This window comes from Aulonocara sp. 'chitande type north' Nkhata Bay, linkage group LG3 (genome assembly GCF_057382095.1).
Source record: "Aulonocara sp. 'chitande type north' Nkhata Bay isolate Kocher_YH1m ecotype deep benthic linkage group LG3, A_spYH_male_GT1.1, whole genome shotgun sequence".
Classification (NCBI taxonomy): Eukaryota; Metazoa; Chordata; class Actinopteri; order Cichliformes; family Cichlidae; genus Aulonocara; species Aulonocara sp. 'chitande type north' Nkhata Bay.
The window spans coordinates 36,729,673-36,750,913 of record NC_141346.1 but is presented as its reverse complement, the minus strand read 5'-3'; the positions used below and the strand labels follow the sequence as shown (position 1 = coordinate 36,750,913).

Here is a 21,241-nt window from a genome sequence, read left to right as displayed (position 1 = left end):
TAGTCTTTTTTACCATCAGGGCCTCAGGGCCTATACTGCTCTTTTTAAAAGTTATCTTTGACTTTATGACTTTCTGTGTCGTTTCTGGGATGCTTAGGACTCATATTGCACTGCTGGAAATAGTTTATTTTGATGCATATGCTGCTTTTTTGCAAATTTGCAGTATAATATTTATTTTCGTTTTTCCTGCAGTGTATAAAAATTGGTGTATTTCAAAAATAAAACTATGAAGACACTCAAAATAAATTTCCTGTGGTGGGAAACTATTTTGTGCAACTTTTTTGTATTTACAGTTTTGAGGGATAAGCCTCTTAAATTTCTCTAACTACAAATATATGTTAAAAAAGCAAAAACGATTTTTTTGTAGTTTCTTGCACTTTTTTGCAATTTATGTAATTACTATGCACTTAATGAATACATATTATTAAAATCTGGGCTATAATGGTTGTATTGATGTATAGCAACTTAAAATGCTCCCAAAAATGGCTCCACAGCATGTAAAAATATAATATAAGCTCTGGCGGACTTGGTTCTATGGTAGGTCTTAAAGGGTTAACTGATCTCACAAGAATTTCAGAAACATCAGACCTAAAACATTCATTTAAGCTTATCATTGTACTTACATTGTACAACAGGCACATTACTGCTCTACTAGCGCAGAGACACCTCCTACTTTCTAGCAAGTGATGAGGAGAAACAAAACAGCATCTAAACACTAGTGATGCCCCACTGGGTGCCAGTGTGGTCACCAACACTCCTCCTATAGATTAGTATTTATTTATACCTGCTCTGTGCTGTGCTGAAGGAAAAGACTTTCCAACACTTCTTTCATTTCAGCTGACTTCACCTGTGTGAAAACAGAGAAACATGCACGGCATTAAATCAGACTCATTTGTGTTCCAGCACATGTGGATATTAAGGGAAATAAAATGTCAGACACTTTGGCAAAATAGACACTTAAACAAGACACGGTGGGCGTGGAGATGACACTATAAACTTGAAGTAAAAGCACTAAAATTATTAAATAAATGTCAGTAAAGGTGGGACACAGAGGCAGACAGAAGCAAAGTGGATCAAGTGAAGACAACAGGGAAACAAGAAAGAAAGAAACGTTATTTATAGATTAAGAAAAGGTCTCATTAACTGTGACGTTTATAGGAAAGTGTAGGAGTCTTATTTACCATTTCAGCTGCGTAGGTGATAATAAAACACCTTCATATTGGTTCATCCATCCATTCGCTTCCGCTTATCCTTTTCAGGGTCGCGGGGGGCGCTGGAGCCTATCCCAGCTGTCATAGGGCGAGAGGCAGGGTACACCCTGGACAGGTCGCCAGTCTGTCGCAGGGCTAACACATAGGGACAGACAACCATTCACACTCACATTCACTCGCACATTCACACCTAGTGGCAATTTGGATTATCCAATTAACCTACCCCCACAAGCTGCATGTCTTTGGACGGTGGGAGGAAGCCGGAGTACCCGGAGAGAACCCACGCAAACACGGGGAGAACATGCAAACTCCACACAGAAAGACCCCGGCCTGATGGTGGAATTGAACTCAGGACCTTCTTGCTGTGCGGCAACAGTGCTAACCACCGTGCCACCGTGCTGCCTTCATATTGGTTTTCAGGCACTAATGAAGGAGAAGCAGAAGAGGTGAACGGCCCAATATTGTTTTCACATGCAGCTCTTCACAGCTTAATGTTATTGTGTATTTTTATGTAATTTTTCTCAGCAATGATTCAGGTCATTAAAGATTTTTTTAATGCTGAAAGTGTTTTTATGTGTTTACCCTGAGTGTGCGATTATTGTGCTGCTGTTACAGCCCTCGTTCTGTTTTACTTCGCAGCACAGACATCATGTGTCTGGACACACAGTGTACAGTCAAAATCAACACCCTCAGTTAAAGATGTGAAAACATTTTGAGCTGTTAGGGACCTGTGTAGGTTGCTTTGGACTCATGTTTGTGTCTCTTAATTCATCTTTTGAAAGGTTTTACACGTTACGAATGTTTTATGTTTTTAATTTATTTAAAACTTTTAAAATGCTGAAATAAAACTCCAATAAATTCACACCAGTAAAGTGACTGTTTCATTCAAGCAGCAATACCAAACAATAATAACACATCAAACTGCAAATGTGACAATACAGATCAACATTTTATTCCTCCTGTGCAGCTACGATGCATCTGTATGTGTGTGTGTGTGTGTGTGTGTGTGTGTGTGTGTGTGTGTGATCCGTGGTCCTTGTCTATTCTGTCACAGGTTTATATTTATCTACTGGCTGACCTCATGGTTTGTGGCTGTATCACCATGAAAGGAGGAAATGCAGCCTGTGGTTTCAGCCTGAAGTCTTCAGTTTAGCAGTTGTGTAGTTTTATGTTATCAGCTCACAGCAGAGAGTTTTCAGACAAGCAATTCAGACAAAGAGCACAGTGGAAATTTCACTTTGATCTTTGTGTGCATGACACATGTTTATGTGACCTGCCTGTACTGAAATAATAGCAATAGTTATCAATGCTACATTAAAGTATGCATGGCAGTGTGTGAAAACAGACAAAAGTAGCATCATTGTGGTGATGACACAATAAAGAAAATAAAATCTTTGTGGGAAAATATGAAAAGTTTGTTTCTCACACTGGAAAGCAGCTGCCTTTCAGTCTCTGTATGGATGTGCTGTAAAAATGCATCTATGTGTGAATTAAATAAAAATAATTTCTATTTCTACCCTCAAAATCGTAACTTGTAACACATGATGGTTTTGTAACCAAACCTTTATGCTTCACTCATATTTATCTGTCTGCTGGACTCTGCAGTTACATTAAGCTGCTCCATCCAGGAGGAGTTTGGTCTGTGATGGAGAAGCTGAGCCTTTCAGTAAAATCAACATCATCATTCTTCATTAACAATGTAATAGATCTGTAAATCAAACCAAAGTTAAATTATTCAAAACTGATAACTGAAAACCAAAATTTGAGAAGGTTTAACAACAAGCTTACATTTCTGTATGTTTTTGTTCAGTTTTTGCACTTTAAGTACAAGAAAGGTACTTCAGTACTTTTTTTTCCAAAAACAGAGTTTCTTGGATATGTAAAGCAAAGTAAATAAAATTAATTTAAACAGAAACTAACTGAGAAAAAAAAGCAAAAACTTTGTTAAATAGGGTTGAAAGACACTTGTGTATCACAAAACAAGAAAAAGTTTGAACATGAACACGTCACATGACTGCTGTGGTCAAAGCTACAGGAGCTGTTTGAGGTTTGTATAAAAGGAAGGAAGCACAGAGAGGTGATAGAAGGAGGCGCTGAATATAAACTCTGGTCTTATCGACATTAAGTGCAGCTTCTCTTTATCAATGCAAAGTTGAAACCTTTGAGATTAGATGCAGATCAGCGTGCAGGGCTGGACGTGAGGATGGGGCACTCTTTGCTCTGTTTGCTGGGGTTATTCTGTGAGTACAATACACACCTTTACTGTTTGAATGGCAGTGATGAAGGAAAATGTTTCTCACTGGTGACAATTACAGTGTATCACTGCTTTAACCTGTTTACCTGACAGCTTCAACACAGCAGACTAGTTTTTTTTCATGTTTCCAGCCGGTTTCACAGCTAATAGAAACATAAATTTGATGATAACTGTACCATGTGAAGATTTAAAAAGCCTCAGTTTATATATTTATTGTGATTTTGTCAGTTGTATAATGTCTGATGATGTTTCATTCATTATTTTAGTGCTCAGTACAGTCAGACATGGAAACACTGAAGGTGAGAAACAGTTTTTTCTTCCATTTATATCATACGTGTTGATCTTAACTAGTATTTAGCTTCTCCTGTTTTGCTCGTCTGTGTTATATTTTGTATCATAAATCAAACATTTCATTGAGATTATTGGTTAAAATGTTAATATAACCATGTTAAGTGTGTGAGCACTCAAACACACACCCACGATACAAACTGTATATTTACTGAAGAGCTGTGGCTTCATACATGTGGATTTTCTTTTCATGTTTATCTGATCTGAAAATATCAACAGTGTGTGTAGTGCAGATTATCTCACTGAGTTATGTTGTTGGATTGTATGCTGGATTATACAGCTTTTTTTTTTGATTACCTTATGAAGCTGTAAATATGATAATTATCAAAAGCTCCACACAGATGACAAATTAAAGGAAAAACCAACATGAACATGGTAACCAAATGCTGCTCTGAGCTCAGCATAGAGTTTGTTACCTTCATCCCTCATTTGGTGTTTTGATTAGAAGCTGTTTAACACGTCACTCCAAAGTCTCTGTAGATGTTCAGTGTGTTGAATTGTGTGGCTGCAAAAGATGATTCACATTATTTAAGTTTGCATCAAACATTCAGAGCAACAATTTCATTCTTTTGATCTTTTTCTAAATTACAGACCTTGGAGTGAAGGCCACTCTGACAGCAGACAGATTAACTATACCAGCAGGGGGCAGTGTGACACTGACCTGTGATGTGAAGTACTCTGCTGACTTTGAATATGACTGGTTCAGAGAACCCAGTTTAAACTCTAACCAGAAGTTCGCAGTAGCTGGTGAATCAAAGAGAGAACTGGTGACCTCTAAAGGCGGCATCTACAACTGCAGAGGATGTATAAAAGGGACAAATTTACTCATAGTAGAAAGTGATCCAGTCACCATTCAGGAAACTGGTGAGTTTAAAAATGTCATAAGAAATAAAACAACATGGATTCCCCAAAGTTTGGAGATCAGAGGGGGATAATATTATGACAAAAACTTATGTTACAAAGTGATTTACGGCCCCAACCTGCCAAGTTATTTCTGATAATATAAACTGTTGTAAAGTTAATAAATAATAAACAATAATGGGGTTATAATATTTGATAATACTGTTTTTTATTTGAAATGAAAATGTTAATTCATTCCTTTTGTGTCCTAATTGAGGAATTTTGCTGTGGAAAGTTTCCAACAGGACTGATGTGACGCTGCAGCCATCCTGGTCTCAGATATTCACTGGTGAGACAATCACTCTCAGATGTGAGATTCAGGGAGGTGAAGGAAAGGTGTGGAAATATGAATGGACAGCACCCAACACAAACAGCCCTCCAACATCCAGTGAATACAGGATCAGCAGAGTTTCAGTGTCCCACAGTGGAGACTACAGATGTCGGGGTAGCAGTGACTATCTCTTAACAGGATGGAGTGATGCCTTCACACTGACAGTTTCATGTGAGTTGGTCTATGATTCAAACTGAAGTTTCCTGTTTCCTGTTTTAAACTCGACATCAAGAAACAATTCAGACCCTCCAACAAACTCACTGTGCAAACAGACTCACAACTGAGTGCACTGTGACTCCACAATGATTCATTAAAGGAGAATATAAAGAATGACATTTTTAATGAATAAATAACAAATCAATTGCGTCTGTTGTGTAGTTTTGAACTAAGACAGATTACCTGTGTGAGATTATAACCTTGTGTTTGGTACCAGTCAGAGTCAGAGTCACACTGAGAGCAGAAAGCACAATCACAGCAGTGATACCAGCAGTTCTTCAGTCTGTTTGTCTTTCAGTGAGGTCACATTAAAACCACCAGGACACAGTTTATGAAATTTGGGGGATCAAGGCCAAAGAAAGAAGCCATTTCATTTCACTGTGTGTAGCTGGTCTGGCCTCACACTGTTGCTGCAAACTCAGCAGCAGAGTTAGCAGTTGCTTTGCCTGCTGAGGCGAGTTTATTCTCCAACACTGTTTAAATGAAAATTAATTAAGTTCAGCAACTTCATGTGATTGGGCTTCTACATGCACAGCTTTGAAAAAGAGAGCAGGAAGGAGAGCAAACAGCCACCTGCTCAGTATAAGGCAGTGTCTATGAGTACAGCAACAAAGATTAGAACCATTTAGCACTTTTACTGTGCTTAACCTCTGTAACAGGATCATTAGCATAATCTCATCTCTCCCCAGCAGGGCCTCCTTCAAAACTACAGGAAATGACATGTGTGGGAAGTCAAAGGTCACAAAGAAAATAAAAGCTTTCAAATACAAAATAAATACACAAAATAACTACATAGATATTTATGACTTCTGTATAAAAAATAATGACAAAACCAAATAACAGACAATGGATTCTCTGTGAAATATAAATAAATATATTTTAATGCATGTTTTACATGTGGATACAGATTACTGTTTACAAATTGTACAAAAAAGTTTCTTTACTATAGAAAAACTTTTGTCCATCGAGTTTTGACTTTCTTAGGAAGCTGTTTAGATTTTCCTTTATCCCTACATTAAGGCTTTGTGTTTCCACTGGAAGTAAACGTCTCTTTTTAAAAATAGCACAGTGTTGCATTCTGGGAAATAGAGTCAAATTTGAAGCTTGGGTTTAAAATGAAGAACTGTAATTATCAGGGGCTATGCTTCTGTAATTGTCGCCAGTTCTTTTTATGTATTTTGGTTTGAGGTTTGTGCAGATTTTCAGGAAAGATGTTTGGCCTCATGAGCACCAGATGCTGCACCTTTATTCAGGTCATAGAAGCCGAACCAAAGACCAGAAAATGGCCTCAGTTTATTACAGACACATTACTACAGTAATTTTTCTCATTACAAAGTTTTGCTCTCAGGAAGCACTCAGGTGTAAGACACTTCACCCGTTGCCTACTGGTGGTGGTCAGAGGGCCCAGTGGCGCCAGTGTCCGGCAGCCTCGCCTCTGTCAGTGCGCCCCAGGGTGGCTGTGGCTACAATGTAGCTTGCCATCACCAATGTGTGTGAATGTGTGTGTGAATGGGTGGATGACTGGATGTGTAAAGCGCTTTGAGGTCCATAGGGACCAAGTAAAGCGCTATACAAATACAGGCCATTTACCATTTACCAGGCCATACACACACACACACACACACACACACACACACACACACACACACACCAAGGAGGAGTGAGACGGCGGAAGAGTTTTTTTCTTCAATACTTTTACAATAGGTTTTCTCAATAGATAGAAAATGATGACGCTGAGGAGTCAACAGCCGATATTATCATTGCTTGTAACCCGGTAAATAATTTCGTACATCTCCCAATAAAATAAGTCTTAGTGGAAAAAAGCTCATTTTCGAATAAGTTTATTAAAGCACCCCCCCTCTGTGGAAAAGAGTCAACCATGAGGCGAGTTTTGTCAACAGCAATTGTCCATTTGGTAAAACAAATATCCGCCTCAAAGTCGTATTTTACCGTTGCAGAATGTGGAAAACAGACGGCGTTCGCAAGAAGGCAATCAAAAAAAAAAAAAAAAAAAAAGGAAATTTGGTACCTCCAACTCTCCCGACTGCGCGCGCGCGCACACACACACACACACACACACACACACACACACACACACACACACACACACACACACACACACACACACACACACACACACATACTCATGCAACTGACACAGACACACACAGACTGCTCTCCTAGTGGAGCCCAGTCTGAGTAGAGTCCTTTTTTTCTCCTCCTGTCCCCGATGTTGTGTATTTTCATTGTTTTTCTTAAATGCTACCTATACTGACCTGTAATGTGATGTTTGTGTAATATATGTATGGTCGGAAGAGGTCCATTTTGACTGCAGGCAACAGCAAGTGACAAATATGAACTTCATTCATTCATTCATAAACAGGGAATCACCAGACCATGACAAATTACTTTTTTAAATACAGCTAAGAAAACTTTCACAGTGTTGATAAAAATGAGTTTATAGTTTATTTTATCTTGTCATCAAAATTTGGTCATGTTCACCATTTCCATCTAGTTTTTTTAAATTATTTAGATTCAGTCATTTATTTGTTTGTTCTTTTTCTAAACTGAACTGCAGATAAACCAAAGGCCAAACTGAGAGCTGATAACACAACTGTTCCAGTAGGGGGCAGTGTGACCCTGACCTGCTCTGTGAACCCATCATCATCATCTGGATGGAAATACTACTGGTACAGAGATAATACCACAGTGGATGTTGTCTCCCCATCAAATGGACAAATCAATGTCTCACAGGAAGGACTCTACATGTGCAGAGGAGGAAGAGGAAACCCAGTTTACTACACAGAGGACAGCCAAGAAGTTCACATTAACACAACTGGTGAGTTTGTATTCAGCAACAATGTTGAATAGATAGATGATTGCGGATTACTATGAAGATAAACAGCATTATATCTCATGGTAACCTCTTTGGCATTGTAATAATGATCTTATTGGAAATGGTTGAACATGAATAGTCATGTAAAATGTGGAGTCTAGAGAATCAGTGTCAGGAATGTGATCCAAGGAGGGGAGACTAGGTGGGATTATGAATGTGAAACAATCATTTTCAGCAAATCTCCAAATCAACATAAATTCACAATTAGTTCTGTTTGACTGTTTGACATGTTTATATAATAAAAGTTTGTAAAGCCGATTTAATGAAGTCAACATTTTCAGAGGAAATTTAAGAGACTGGGCTTGTGTTGATGTGTTCATTGTGCGGAGTAAAGTCATAGGAGACGCTGATTCAAAGTGATTTCTAGTCAAAGAAAATAGATGAACTAGATATTTTATAAACTGATGTTATGAAATATAAAATATAATTAAGCTTTATTGTTTGTGTTACAGTAACTGTGTCAGGAGCTGACAGCTCTTCATCTCCTGTGTGGTTGATGGTTGGACTGGTTTGTGGAGTCTCTCTCATTATTATTCTCCTGCTCTTGTTGTATCGCTGCACAACGACCAACAGTGAGCACTTTTCCTTTACTTACTACAAACTCTTTATCATTCAAAGACACAAATGCATCATGAGCTTCATGTAAAAGTAAAAGTATTATTGTATATTTTAATAAAGGTGAAGATCAGCAGCAAGTGTACTCCTCTCTTCTTCATGGTTAGTTTGTCATGTAGTTTTAAATATTCTGATCCTATTTGCAACAAGACTGTACTTATTACATCTGCTGCAGCTTTTAATATAAACGTTATTTGCAAGAATATTTGTGTTTCAATTAGTATCACAGACATGATGTGACTGATTTTCTCTGACCTGCAGGTGGTCGTTGTGTCTATGAGACAGTCAGAAGGTGTGAAAACACTGAAAATGGTAAAATTTACACTTTCATTAATATAGAGCTTGTGGAAGCTGGATGATTATACAATAACTCTGTTTATCATTAAAGTCAATCAGATTATTATTTCAGGTCCAGCAGAAGGTGATTACACCAATGTCACATCTGTGATTCAGCTCGAAGTCATTAACAAGACAAGTGAGTGCACAAAATGTGAGATTTGAAATGCAAAATATACATTGGTAATTATTCTCACTGATAATAAATGCATTTGTGGACAAAACAGAGGGAGTTTGTTTTGAAATGCTTTCATTTGATCATCTCAACAGGGCGATGTGGTGACCCAGAGGAGAGCTCTGACTACAATAATGTTAATCCAAATTCAGCCACAGCTCTAAAATCTTAACAGCAGCTCTTTAGCTGTTTTTCTCTTTAAAGTCTCTTAAAAACTCGAAGTCACTTTGAATGAAAAGGAGAAGATTTTGAATTCAAAGCAATAATCCTGATAGTCTGAGTTTATATTTGCTTCAGAAAGAATTTCTCAGTGGGTTTTGCTTTTTTCTCTCCCATTAGATAATAATTTTAATGGCCTTTAATGTACTGTATATCTGTTTTTTATGGTAAATGGCCTGTATTTGTATAGCGCTTTATTATTCCCTAAGGACCCCAAAGCGCTTTACACATCCAGTCACCCACCCATTCACACACTGGTGATGGCAAGCTACATTGTAGCCACAGCCACCCTGGGGCGCATTGACAGAGGCGAGGCTGCCAGACACTGGCGCCACCGGGCCCTCTGACCACCACCAGTAGGCAACGGGTGAAGTGTCTTGCCCAAGGACACAACGACCGAGACTGTCCAAGCCGGGGCTCGAACCAGCAACCTTCCGATTACAAGGCGAACTTCCAACTCTTGAGCCACAATCACCACAATTGTTATCTTTTTAACAATTTCCTTTATTTTTATATATTATAATTTTCTTTCTGGGAAGCACTTTGTAACATTGTTAATAAAAGTGCAATATAAATAAGGTGTGTTGTTGTTGTTGTGTGTCTGTCTGAGAGTACATGTTACAGCTGTTCAGTGTTGTGCATGAATCTAAAAGAGAACATTTATTTAAAGGCACTCATTGTCATTTAAAACAAAGTCAATTCTGGTTTAAGCCCAACAGGTGGAGGAGATGAAATGCAGATACAAAAGCAGATGTGGAATGACAGATAATCTAGTCAATGGGACAGCTAAAAGTGGAAACTACTTGAAATGATTCTTATCAGCAGCATTTGTGACACATATCTCAGGTAGAAGCTAGATTGAACAAACAAGATTGAAATGCATTTTGAAAGTTCCCTTTAAAAAAAATACTATGGTGACCCAGACACATCTTAAAGTGCATTTAACAGAATTAAAATAGAACAGTCAATCCTATCAAAGCTATCAGTGCTCAAACCCAGAGCAGTAACTCATAAGAATACAACATTTACTACTGCACACTGAGGTAATACAGTTTTGTTTTATATGAACCCCTGTAATTAGTCATGGCCTGTTAGACATTCCACATTATGTTGATATGTAAGTTACAGTTACCCTGACATTATTAATGGGAGAAGTGACTTTTTTTTCTGAACAATATCACCAACTTTTGGCTCATAAGATGTCAGTGCAGGTTCGTTAGGATGACTGCATGTCAACAAGTTCCAGTATGAACTTCCCCTCGTCAGTGGAAGGACGGCCTCCTTTGCTCTGACGGACAAGTCGCCTTCTGTTGAAACACTAAATGGGTCTCTGGAAAAACTCATCACCTCTGTGGGTAAAGCAAGTCCATCTAATCAACCAGAAAAGTTCTCTTTCAACCTCGCAATGAAATCAGTCATCACATCAGTGACTTGTGCCGGTGATGAGATACGTTTGCGGAGTGTTGGAAAATGCAGCTACCGGCCTGTGCTCAAGTCAGCTGCGAAAAGGTTCAGCTTGACTTGGAATGCACGCATCTGTTCCACAAGTTCCGTGACAGTTTTGCCTCTGCCTTGTAGTCCCACATTGAGGTCATTCAGGTGTTTGAATATGTCGTTCAGAAAGCAGACACCGGCCATGAAGCTGTTGTCCATTATGCGATTCAAGTCTGGTTTTTTTTGCCTGCTGTTGCAGAGAAAAGTTATGATCTCTTTGAGATCACAGACATGATCCAGTGACCTGCCTTTGGACAGCCGCCTGACATCATTGTGCAATAGCAGGTCATGGTGCTCAGCAGACATTTCTGAGAGCAGCAAGCGGAATTGAGGCATCTAGATTTGATAACTGAGGCATCTGCCGTGCAGGTGCGTCCGCACGGCACCTACGACACGCTTCACCACAGTGTGTGAACGCATGTGAATCTAAAAACATTTTGAATGCTCAGAAAGAATAGAAAAGCACCTTAAGCAGCCATTTTATATCGTACAACACTAATTGGAAGGTAAGACTTTTTGTGCCACCATATGGAGCTGCAGGCTGGAAAGCAAATATATTATATATATGTTTGTTATATATTATATAAAATATAGCATATAAACAGTTAAAAATATTCAACTTCACCATCTTAGAAAAACTAAAAAAACAAAAAAAGGACCATCAAAACCATTTAAACCATCAAAGCAGATTACACACAGTGGTGGTGTTTTGCAAATTGCAAGGATGCAAAAAGAAGGTAAATTTTCTGGGACTGGTGGAAAAGAAAGGAAGTTATAACTGAACCTTTCTGTTGAAATAAACACACCCAATGAATAAATAAGAGAGACCATGGTGACTAGGAAGGTTAGAGAAAAAGAAAAAAAATGTGCAAGTCAACACAAATCACATATATATGCTGTGGATGCAAAAGCATTGGACATATTTAATATTCTGCAAATAATGTAATGACATGATATGATACGATTCATTTCGTTTTTTTGTCATGCTATAAAATGAATACAATTCAGATAAACCCTAGTGCTACATTTTGTATTCATGGGCACAATGTATAAACCTACGTAGAAAAAAGAAGTGAATGTCTACAGTGAACAAGAAATGTCACTGAAAAGGGGAAGAAAGGCTTTACCAAGAAAAATAACTTGGTTCCATTTAGCAGAGCAACGGTGCTGAATGTGAGGAAGTGGACCTCTTTGCTCTGCATGCTGGGGTTATTCAGTTAGTTCAATGCAGTCTGGCCTGGTTTGATTGCTACAGACTGATGTTTCTGTTGGTTTAACCTGTTTTTCTTAAGTGGGGAATGGGAGATTTTGTTTTTAACCAGTATGATCATGGTGTGTTTAGTTTATTCTGATTTCATTTTCTGTAGGTTTCATAAGGTCTGATGAGATTCAATCTTTATTTTAATGCTCAGTACTCTTTTCCATGGAAATGCTGAAGGTGAGAAATCCTTTCCTACTTTTTGTTTGTTTGCTTTTTCTTTGTTTCTGAATGCATACATTGTTGCATATTTCTTTATTTTTTTGCCCCTTGAATTTGCCAAAGCCCTAATTATCAAATGATACACATACTGTATGAAAGCATATCATATTAAAGGCATAGCGACAGAGCATGAACAGAAACTACTAAAACTCAGTCTGAAGGTAAAATTTTGAATTTAAATATTCTGATTACTGCACAGTAATTTGAAACAGCCTAACAGAGCAGGAGGTAACAAGAACATTCTTTGGTTTCTTTCAACAGGATTACTATCATTAAATATGCAGGGGAATATACAGATGGGACACTATAGAAGAAAGATTATTAAATAAGTGAAATCTATAGAGTAGCTGTACTCATACCACTGTCTGTTTCCAGGGGACACTATACCCTGTATATATAATGCCTTGAAAAAGTATTCATAACCCTTGAACTTTTACATATTTGTCACCTTGCAAACACAAACTTAAATGCTTTTTATTGAGATTTTCTGTGATAGACCAACACAAAGTAGCAGATAATTGTGAAGTGGTACAAAAATGATACATGGTTTTCAAAATTTTAAGCAAATAAAAATCAGAAAAGTGTGGCATGCATTTGTATTCAGCCTCGTGTACTCTGATACCCTTAAATAAAATCCAGTGCAATCACTTGCCTTAAGAGTAATCCAATTAGATAATAGAGCTCACCTGTGTGCAATGTAGTCTCATTATAAATACACCTGCTCTGCGAAGGCCTCAGTGGTTTGTTAGAGAACATTAGTGAACAAACTGCGACACGAAGATGAAGGAAGTTACCAGACAGGTCAGGGATAAAGTTGTAGATAAGTTTAAAGAAGTGTTGGGTTATAAAAAAAATATCCAGAACTTTGAACATCTCAGGGAGCACTGTTCAATCTATCATTCAAAAATGGAAAAAGTATGCTACAACTGCAAACCTACCAAGATACGGCTGCCCACCTAAACTGACAGACCAAGCACGGAGAGCACTGGTCAGAGAAGCTTCCAAGAGGTCCATGGTCTCTCTGGAAGAGCTGCAGAAATCCACTGCTCAGGTGGGAGAATCTGTCCACAACACAAATGTAAGTCATGTACTCCACAAATCTGACCTATACAGAAGAGTGGCAAGAAGAAAGCCATTGTTGACAGAAAAACATAAAAGGTCCTGTTTGGAGTTTGCCAGGACCCTTGTAGGGACACAGCAAACATGTGGAAGAAGGTACTCTGGTCAGATGAGATCGGAGTTGAACTTTTGGGCCTGAATGCAAAGCACTACGTGTGGCGGAAAAGTAACATTGCTCATCACCCTAAACACACCATCAGCACTATGAAACATGGTGATGGCAGCATCATGAATGAACACACACTTTTCAGATTTTCCTTCCATCCATCTTCTTCTGCTTATCCGGGGCCAGGTCACGGGGGCAGCAGCCTAAGCACAGAACACCAAGGCGTTCCCAGGCCAGCCGAAAGATATAATCTCTCCAGCGTGTCCTGGGTCTCCTCCCGGTGGGACTTCCTGGGAACACCTCACTCAGGAAGCACCCAGGAGGCATCCTTGTCAGATGCCTGAACCACCTCAACTGGCTTCTTTTGATGTGGAGCAGCAGCGGCTCTACTATGAGCCCCTCCCGGATGGCCGAACTTCTCACCCTATCTCTAAGGGAGAGGCCAGCCACCCTTCGAAGGAAGTTCATTTCCACTGCTTGTATCCGCGATCTCGTTCTTTCGGTCACTACCCACAGCTCGTACCATAGGTGAGGGTAGGGACGTAGATCGACCGGTAAATTGAGAGCTTCGCTTTTATGCTCAGCTCTCTCCTTACCACAACAGACCTGTACAGGGTCCGCATCACTGCAGCCACAGCACCAATCTGTCTGTTGATCTCTGGCTCTCTTCTCCCATCACTCGTGAACAAGACCCCAAGATACTTAAACTCCTCCACTTGGGGCAGGAACTAGTCCCCGACCTGGAGTGGGCACTCCACCCTTTTCTGGCTGAGAACTATGGTCACAGATTTGGAGGTGCTGATCCTCATTCCCGCCACTTCAGACTCGGTTGCGAACCATTCCAGTAACTCAGCCACCTACAACTTTATTTCGAAGCACCTCACTACAATCCTAGCGCCCCTTGTGGGGAATACACCCCATCACATCAAAAACTCCACTAACTTCACCAACAACGTCCAGAAACACTTGATCCAGATGAAACCATAGTGTCCTTAGATGTGGTCTCACTTTTCACTTGGATACCTACAACTTAGGGTGTAGAGACTGCCAGAAAATTACTACACACAAGAAGACAGTTCCTTAGAAAACAGAACCAGTTTTACCCCTTATCAGATTTGCACACTGTTAGGGTGCGTTCAAACCCAACGCGATAGACGTGACCAGAGCTTCAGGTTTACATGTAAAGTCAATGGAGGAGCGCGATGAAGCATGACTGGGGGTCGCGCGAAACTTCAGAAGCAGGTTTGTGTCGCGAAAACGCTTTTCTGCCTGATTCACGCTACCTGGTTGCACGACTGACGCGTTTGAAGCGCGACTGACGCGTCTGAAGCGCGACATAAAATACGCGCTGCAGTTTGTGTGGTGCATTTTGTGCATTAGCGCGTATCACATCTACTGGTCGAGTTGGAAAAATCTGAACTCCAGCTTCAAGTCACGCCACGACAACCAATCAGGAGCCTAGTGATGTGATGCTCTGACCTTCAAAGGGGCAGGTCCAGCCAAAGCCATTCATTCTAGCAATCAGTAGTTTTCTGATGAGGCAGCGGGCTCTCCAGGGCAGAAACAATGTTTTTATTTTTCTCCTCCTTCTCCCTGAGGCTCTTCCACTTTAAGCTGGGTCCTTTTTATTTTTGTCTCTCTGTAAATAGTTATATTATATATATTTATGTTTAATGTTTTTCGGTTTGAGCATCTTAATATTATTTCAAATAAATTTTTGTAATGACTAATGTGTAAAGCGTCCTTTACGCCGCTGCTCTGCTCTCCACAGTGAATAGAGAAGGGAGACTTTTTCTTCAAACGCCAGATCAACTGCTGCCATCTTGCAAACATACCGTCTGGCACTACTTCCTCCCACATTTCCGCTTATTTTTAATACAACAAGGGTTTCTAAAGACAAAAACATGGATGTGCAATGGACTCCTCAGTGTCACCAATTGTAGCCAAACTTTACATGGAGCAGGTGGAAAGTAAGGCTCTTGGCTCTTTTAAAGGGACAGCACGTAGCCACTGGTACAGATACATGAATGACACCTGGGTCAAAATCAAAACTCAAGAAGTAGAAACTTTCACTGCTCACATCAACAGTGACTAGAAACATAACGTTCACCAGGGAAGATATAAAGGATAATAGTTTGTCATTTCTGGACTGTGCTGTGCACATTGAGGAGAATAGAAACCTCAACATTGAAGTTTACCAGAAATTCACACACAGACCAGTTCCTATTCTTTGACTCCCACCACCCTCTGGAACACAGACCTGGAATAATCAGGATCCTGCAACACCAGGCAGAAAATGTTCCATCTATAACAGAAGGGAAAGGAACAGATACATGTAAAGAAAGTTCCTAAAGCAGTTTTATCAGAGAAACTCAAAGAGTTTTCCCCCAAAATGACATCCCAGTGCACTTCAGACACAGCCACACCCTTAGACAAAAACTGTTTCATCCCAAGGACAAAACAAGCTAAACAACAACATGTATGCAGTGCAGTGTGGTGAGGAGCGGTCCTCCTAAAACTGAAGAATCTTCTCAGATGAGAGGCAAAACGTCTTCAAGAAATTTCCAGAAGATTTTTTTTTCTTCAAGAAGAGAAAATCCAGTGACTTTTCTTTCCAGGCTCCTTAGATTGCCTTGACCTGGATGACTGAGAGCCTAGAAAGACAAGCTCTACAGTAGCTTTATAAAATCTAATATATGAAAAGTAGGATACATTATTGAGTGAATGTGTTAAATGTGATAATTTCTTTAAAAAAGTGCTTCCTGAAGGATGTGACAATGTGATATTTTTTGTTTTGTTTGTTTGTTTCTGTAGACTTTCGGCAAAAGAAAGAATTGTTAAAAGAAACATCAGTTAATACGGCCATCTTCTTTTGCTTATCTACCACTACTATGTCCGATTGATTAGCAATCATCATTTTGTCCATCTGTATCTGGAAGTCCCACAGGATCTTAGCTCGATCATTCTCGACTGAGAATGACTATTTTGACCTTGGGGCTTCCAGGCCATACTCGTCACAGATGTTTCTGTATACTATGCTGGCCACTTGGTTATGGCGTTCCATGTATGACCTGCCTGCTAGCATCTTGGTGGTAGTGCGATCCCCTCCGTTCTGACTACCTTCCCTCTCTTTGTTATCATCCGACTACACTTCTCCAGTCCGAACGACTTTCCGATGTCATTGCTGTATATCCAGGTGGTGTGGATCAGTGAATCGATGTCTTGTTCACTCTTGGGATACAGATTGATGTCATCCATGTATAGGAGGTGGCTGACGATTGCTCCATCCTTTAGTCGGTATCTGTAGCCAGTCTTGTTAATGATCTCATTGAGTGGGTTCAGGCCTATGTAGATCCCGCACTTGATGGCGAGTTGTGCTATGGGCTTGAAGTTGGCCTCTAGTGTTGTTCGTCACATCCCCATTGAGTTCCTGATGAAGGCTCTTAGGGTCTTGTTGATCTTGTATAGTTCTAGGTGTTCAAGGATCCTGGGGCATTGAGTCATAGGCCTTCTTGTAATCAATCCAGGCAGTGGACAGGATGGTCAGCCTAGCCTCACAGTCTCATCTGACTGCTCAGTCTAACGGTCGCGGTGGTGTTTTGCATCTCTGGTATTCTTGCCAATTCCTTTCTGTGCCCTGCTCATGTATTGAGCCATGTCCCTGTTCATGTTAGCTGCTCTGATGCCTGACAGGAGCTTCCATGTGGTACTGAAGCAGGTTATTAGTCGGTAGTTGGATGGGACCAGTCCCTTCTGGTGGTCCTTGGGGACCAGGACTGTGTATTGGAGTATTGCATATGTACAGTTACTGATCCACACAGAGCACTTAACGTGCGTATTCTTTCAGACAAACCACCTTTGTTGACGTTGTATTAATTGTTGCTATGGCAATGTGAGCAATGTCCATGTCTGGCTTCTTGGTTTGACTTTTACCAGAATGCCATTCTGGGTGGCCTGGAGCTAGAGAGACAGCCTCTCCACTCAGAGGACCTGTTTTACAGAGTACCCAGCCATTATGTATTGTGTCAATACTATTTCTCCACCCTAAATATGTCATATGAACGGGGACTTTACAAGACACACATGGAAACAGAGCAGACTTGGCTGCTCCAGCAGGACCATGTAATTAAGCAGTTAGCCATACACAACCAGAGTGCTTTTGTACTCACCACTGAGTCTCTCACCAAGAATTATTTATGAATATGGACACATTCTTGCTCTCTGAAGTTTGGTTCTCAAGTGTTTTTCCTACTCTGCTGAGATATTACTTACAAAAGTAACTACTGGAGACACAGATGTCTGAGAGAGAAGGGCCTTGCCATAAAGTCCAGAAAGTGTCCAGACCACATGTGGAATGCACACACACCTTTGCAGCAGCTGGCCTGCCTGACATTTCATTTGTCTTTTGGATCACCTCCAATTATTGGCCACTTTTCCTAGGAAATTAGCTCTGTAACAGACAACCAACTGTGTTCTGTTGTACTGTGGCCCTGGGTCAAAATAAGTTATACCCTCAAGGCCCTGATAAGGCACAACAGGAGCCCAGCAGCCCTTGGATCATCATCTTGAGGAGGGCAGAAGGGGCACAGTTTAAAGGACTGGCTGGTATGGGAAGAGCCCAAGCCCCCTTTGTTTGTTTTGATCTCCTTTGTTGTATTTTGAAGATAATGTTAAGTTCTAGGATTATTATTTAGTTTGCCTTGAGTTGTCTAGTTATGTTTCACCTAGGTCTTCTGAGTTAGTTTCAAGTATTTCTTGTCTGCATGTTTCATGTTGTCTAGCTTGTGTTGTTATGTCTACGTCTCTCAGTGTTTCCTGTTTTATTGTGAAGAGTCAGGTGTCTCCATGTTCTATGTGTTTTGTTTTACTTCCTCCGTGGTGTCATTATGTTTATTTGTATCAGCTGTTTCCTCATGTATTTCCACTTCCCCTGATCACCTCCCGTGTGTAATTAGTCTGTGTGTTTTCTATCAGTCTTTGTCGGGTCATCTGTGTTCCTTCCCTCCATCTAACATAAGGTTAAAGTATTTTCATGATTCTGTTCAGGTCATGTTTTTTTTTTCTCTTCATAGTTCGTCTCATGCACCTGTTCAGAATCATGTTCATGTTACTTCGGCACGGTCTACTTTACCCAGTTTAGGTCTTTAGTTTTACTTTTGCTTCTGTTCATTTTCACCTTGTTTTGTGTCCAAGTTTTTCAGCCTACATAAATGACCTGCTTTTGGTTAAAATTTCAGTTCATCTCTCTAGTGTCTGCTTTTGGGTACGTTTCACAAACACACTGGTGTACACCGCCGTGACACCCTTTTCTGTTTCTTATAAGTCGCTGCCATTGTAATTTCCATCATCAGTGGTCCATTGTAATCCTTAACTCAGGGAGAAAATTACAAAGAGCCAGATAGGTATTGTTGCACTGTGTGCTGACACTTGTCCTTGTGAACTGCTTCCTAGCCAACAATGCAGGCATCTGATATCACGACCCAATGACAAAGGACTGGTCCCAATGTGCTTCCCCTATTGAAATAGGCTGGTTGCTCCTACCAACAGAGAGATTCCTGTAACCTAGACATCACCAATAATCTGGTCTACAGGTTCTTCTGAAGGCAATGCACCAGTACGAGGAGATGGTACTGAACAGCCCGCATGCTCTGGAGTGCGAGTGGGACAGAATGGACTGTAGCTGCAATTAGCTCCAGTAAACATAAGCATAACCTCCAGGTCAGGGCCAAACAAAAATGGGACAATGTAGGTTAGGCCTGTCACCGGTTTCAGGGAGAGTGTCCCTGTACTGGAATCCAGCCACATGCCTGAGACGTGTGTGGCTTAAATGGGCTAAAACCTGCTTTGTGTTTTGTTGGGACAACAGCCTTGATGCTATGAATGCTGCAGGCTAGAGCCTGTTTGCACCAAATGCCCCTCCACCTGCTTTTTTATAGAATAGAATTGCCTCTGAGGGAGATCCTCACCCTCTGAGACATAGTTAAAACATCAGTTTAACCTACATCCAACACATTCGAAATAAAAGAGGCCGATTTGACACTTACTTTCTTCAGGAGAGAGTTGGAGCACCAGACACACAGTGGAGATGAACCCACAGCAACACCGTGGGCCATCCAGGTGGTATGGACTGCCACCTGGTCCGTCCGTACCACACTCCCAACTATCTTAACCTTTTCCAGCTCCCTATTCAGAGTGGCTTCTTTCACTTGAGTTTGATAAAGGAATTTATGTATTAGGTCGGATCTCTGCTAACCACTCATGCAAGGTATGGGCCTAAGCAATGTACACAATTATCATAGATAAGCTCCACAGAACTCTTTTTTCCAAGGCCTAAACAGGTGTGGTCCACTCTTCTAGCAATATTCTGCCTGGCAGATTGCTTATGTACTGAGGGACTATGCACTCAAGGCATAAAGCACACCTCATGTGCTTAATGGCACAAAGGTTTGCCCAAGAAAGCTATGGGTGTAAGGCTGCTTTCTGCTGCACTCTCGCTTAGCCCACAACAATTCAGCTGCAGCCATCCTGGACTCAGATATACAGCGGCGAGACAGTCACTGTCAGATGTGAGACTCAGGGAGGTGAAGGAGCTCAGTGGCCGTATGAATGGAGAGCAGCCAAGTTAAGCAGACCTCCAGTATATAAAGAATACAGAATTGGCAGAGCTTCAGATTTTCACACTGGAGAATACAGATGTCGGGGCAGTAGGGGCTATTTCTTAACAGAGTGGAGTGAACCTGTTAATTTGAAAGTGTTAGACAGTAAGTGAAGTCATAATTCACACATATTGAAAATATAAACAGCAAATTATGAAGTTATTTATTGTGTATTTGGTAATAGTTGAAATAATAGTGTAAACTGTTGACTGTTAAATAATAATTTCGCTGCATACAAATACTGCATGGCATATATACATTTATACATAGTCAATCATCACTCTGAGAATGTAATGTCTCAACAGAACCCCGTCCTGTCCTCACTGTGTCTCCATCATGGCTGAGTCCTGGAGCCTCAGTAACTCTGAACTGTGAGGTTGAACATCCGTCTGCAGGATGGAGCTTCTACTGGTATAAAGCTGTTCCTGATCTATCAGAGAAATCCTCCAGTTATGAGCTGCTACCTGATGGCAGTGGGACTGCACAGGACTCCTACATCATTCATGGACAGACACACACAGCAGGATATGTGTGCAGAGCTGGAAGAGGAGACCCAGAGTATCACACTGATCACAGTCAACCAAAGTTTGTCTGGTCTGCAGATGAGAGTTTTTGTCTCTCATTATTGCTATCCATCTGTTTTTTGTAAATCCTGACATATAATTAGATTAATAGCCCATAGTGAAAATTCATTTGATCATAAATAACATAACTGACATACCCTAACTGTTCAGACCTGATGATGTTTCTTGAGGAAGCAATTTTCCATTTGTCTCATTTAACATACTAAAATAGGCTGAATTACTGTTTCCCTCCATTTATTGATATGAAAAAAAAACAAAAACCCAAGAAAAAAACAGGTTTCTATCAGTCAGTAAATTGTTT

At 40.3% G+C, this 21,241-nt stretch overlaps 2 protein-coding genes across 2 annotated transcripts in view; both read left to right on the top strand.

Moving 5' to 3' along the window:
- The first annotated feature begins 3,700 nt into the window (after nt 1–3,700).
- LOC147335431 (putative high affinity immunoglobulin gamma Fc receptor IC) lies at nt 3,701–9,508 on the top strand. The gene is made up of 9 exons (XM_086286069.1): nt 3,701–3,764; nt 4,405–4,677; nt 4,931–5,213; nt 7,834–8,099; nt 8,609–8,728; nt 8,793–8,873; nt 9,033–9,083; nt 9,181–9,246; nt 9,378–9,508. The coding sequence occupies exons 1-9, from the start codon at nt 3,701–3,703 to the stop codon at nt 9,452–9,454; spliced, it is 1,281 nt and encodes a 426-aa protein (XP_086142195.1). The 3' UTR covers nt 9,455–9,508.
- Nucleotides 9,509–13,487: 3,979 nt separating this feature from the next.
- The window catches only part of LOC147335428 (Fc receptor-like protein 5), a 45,466-nt gene continuing 37,712 nt past the window's right edge, over nt 13,488–21,241 (top strand). Inside the window, exons 1-2 of the mRNA XM_086286068.1 lie at nt 13,488–13,553; nt 20,752–20,941. Of these exons, the coding sequence (XP_086142194.1) occupies nt 13,488–13,553; nt 20,752–20,941 (256 nt within the window). The remainder of the gene's footprint in view (nt 13,554–20,751; nt 20,942–21,241) is intronic.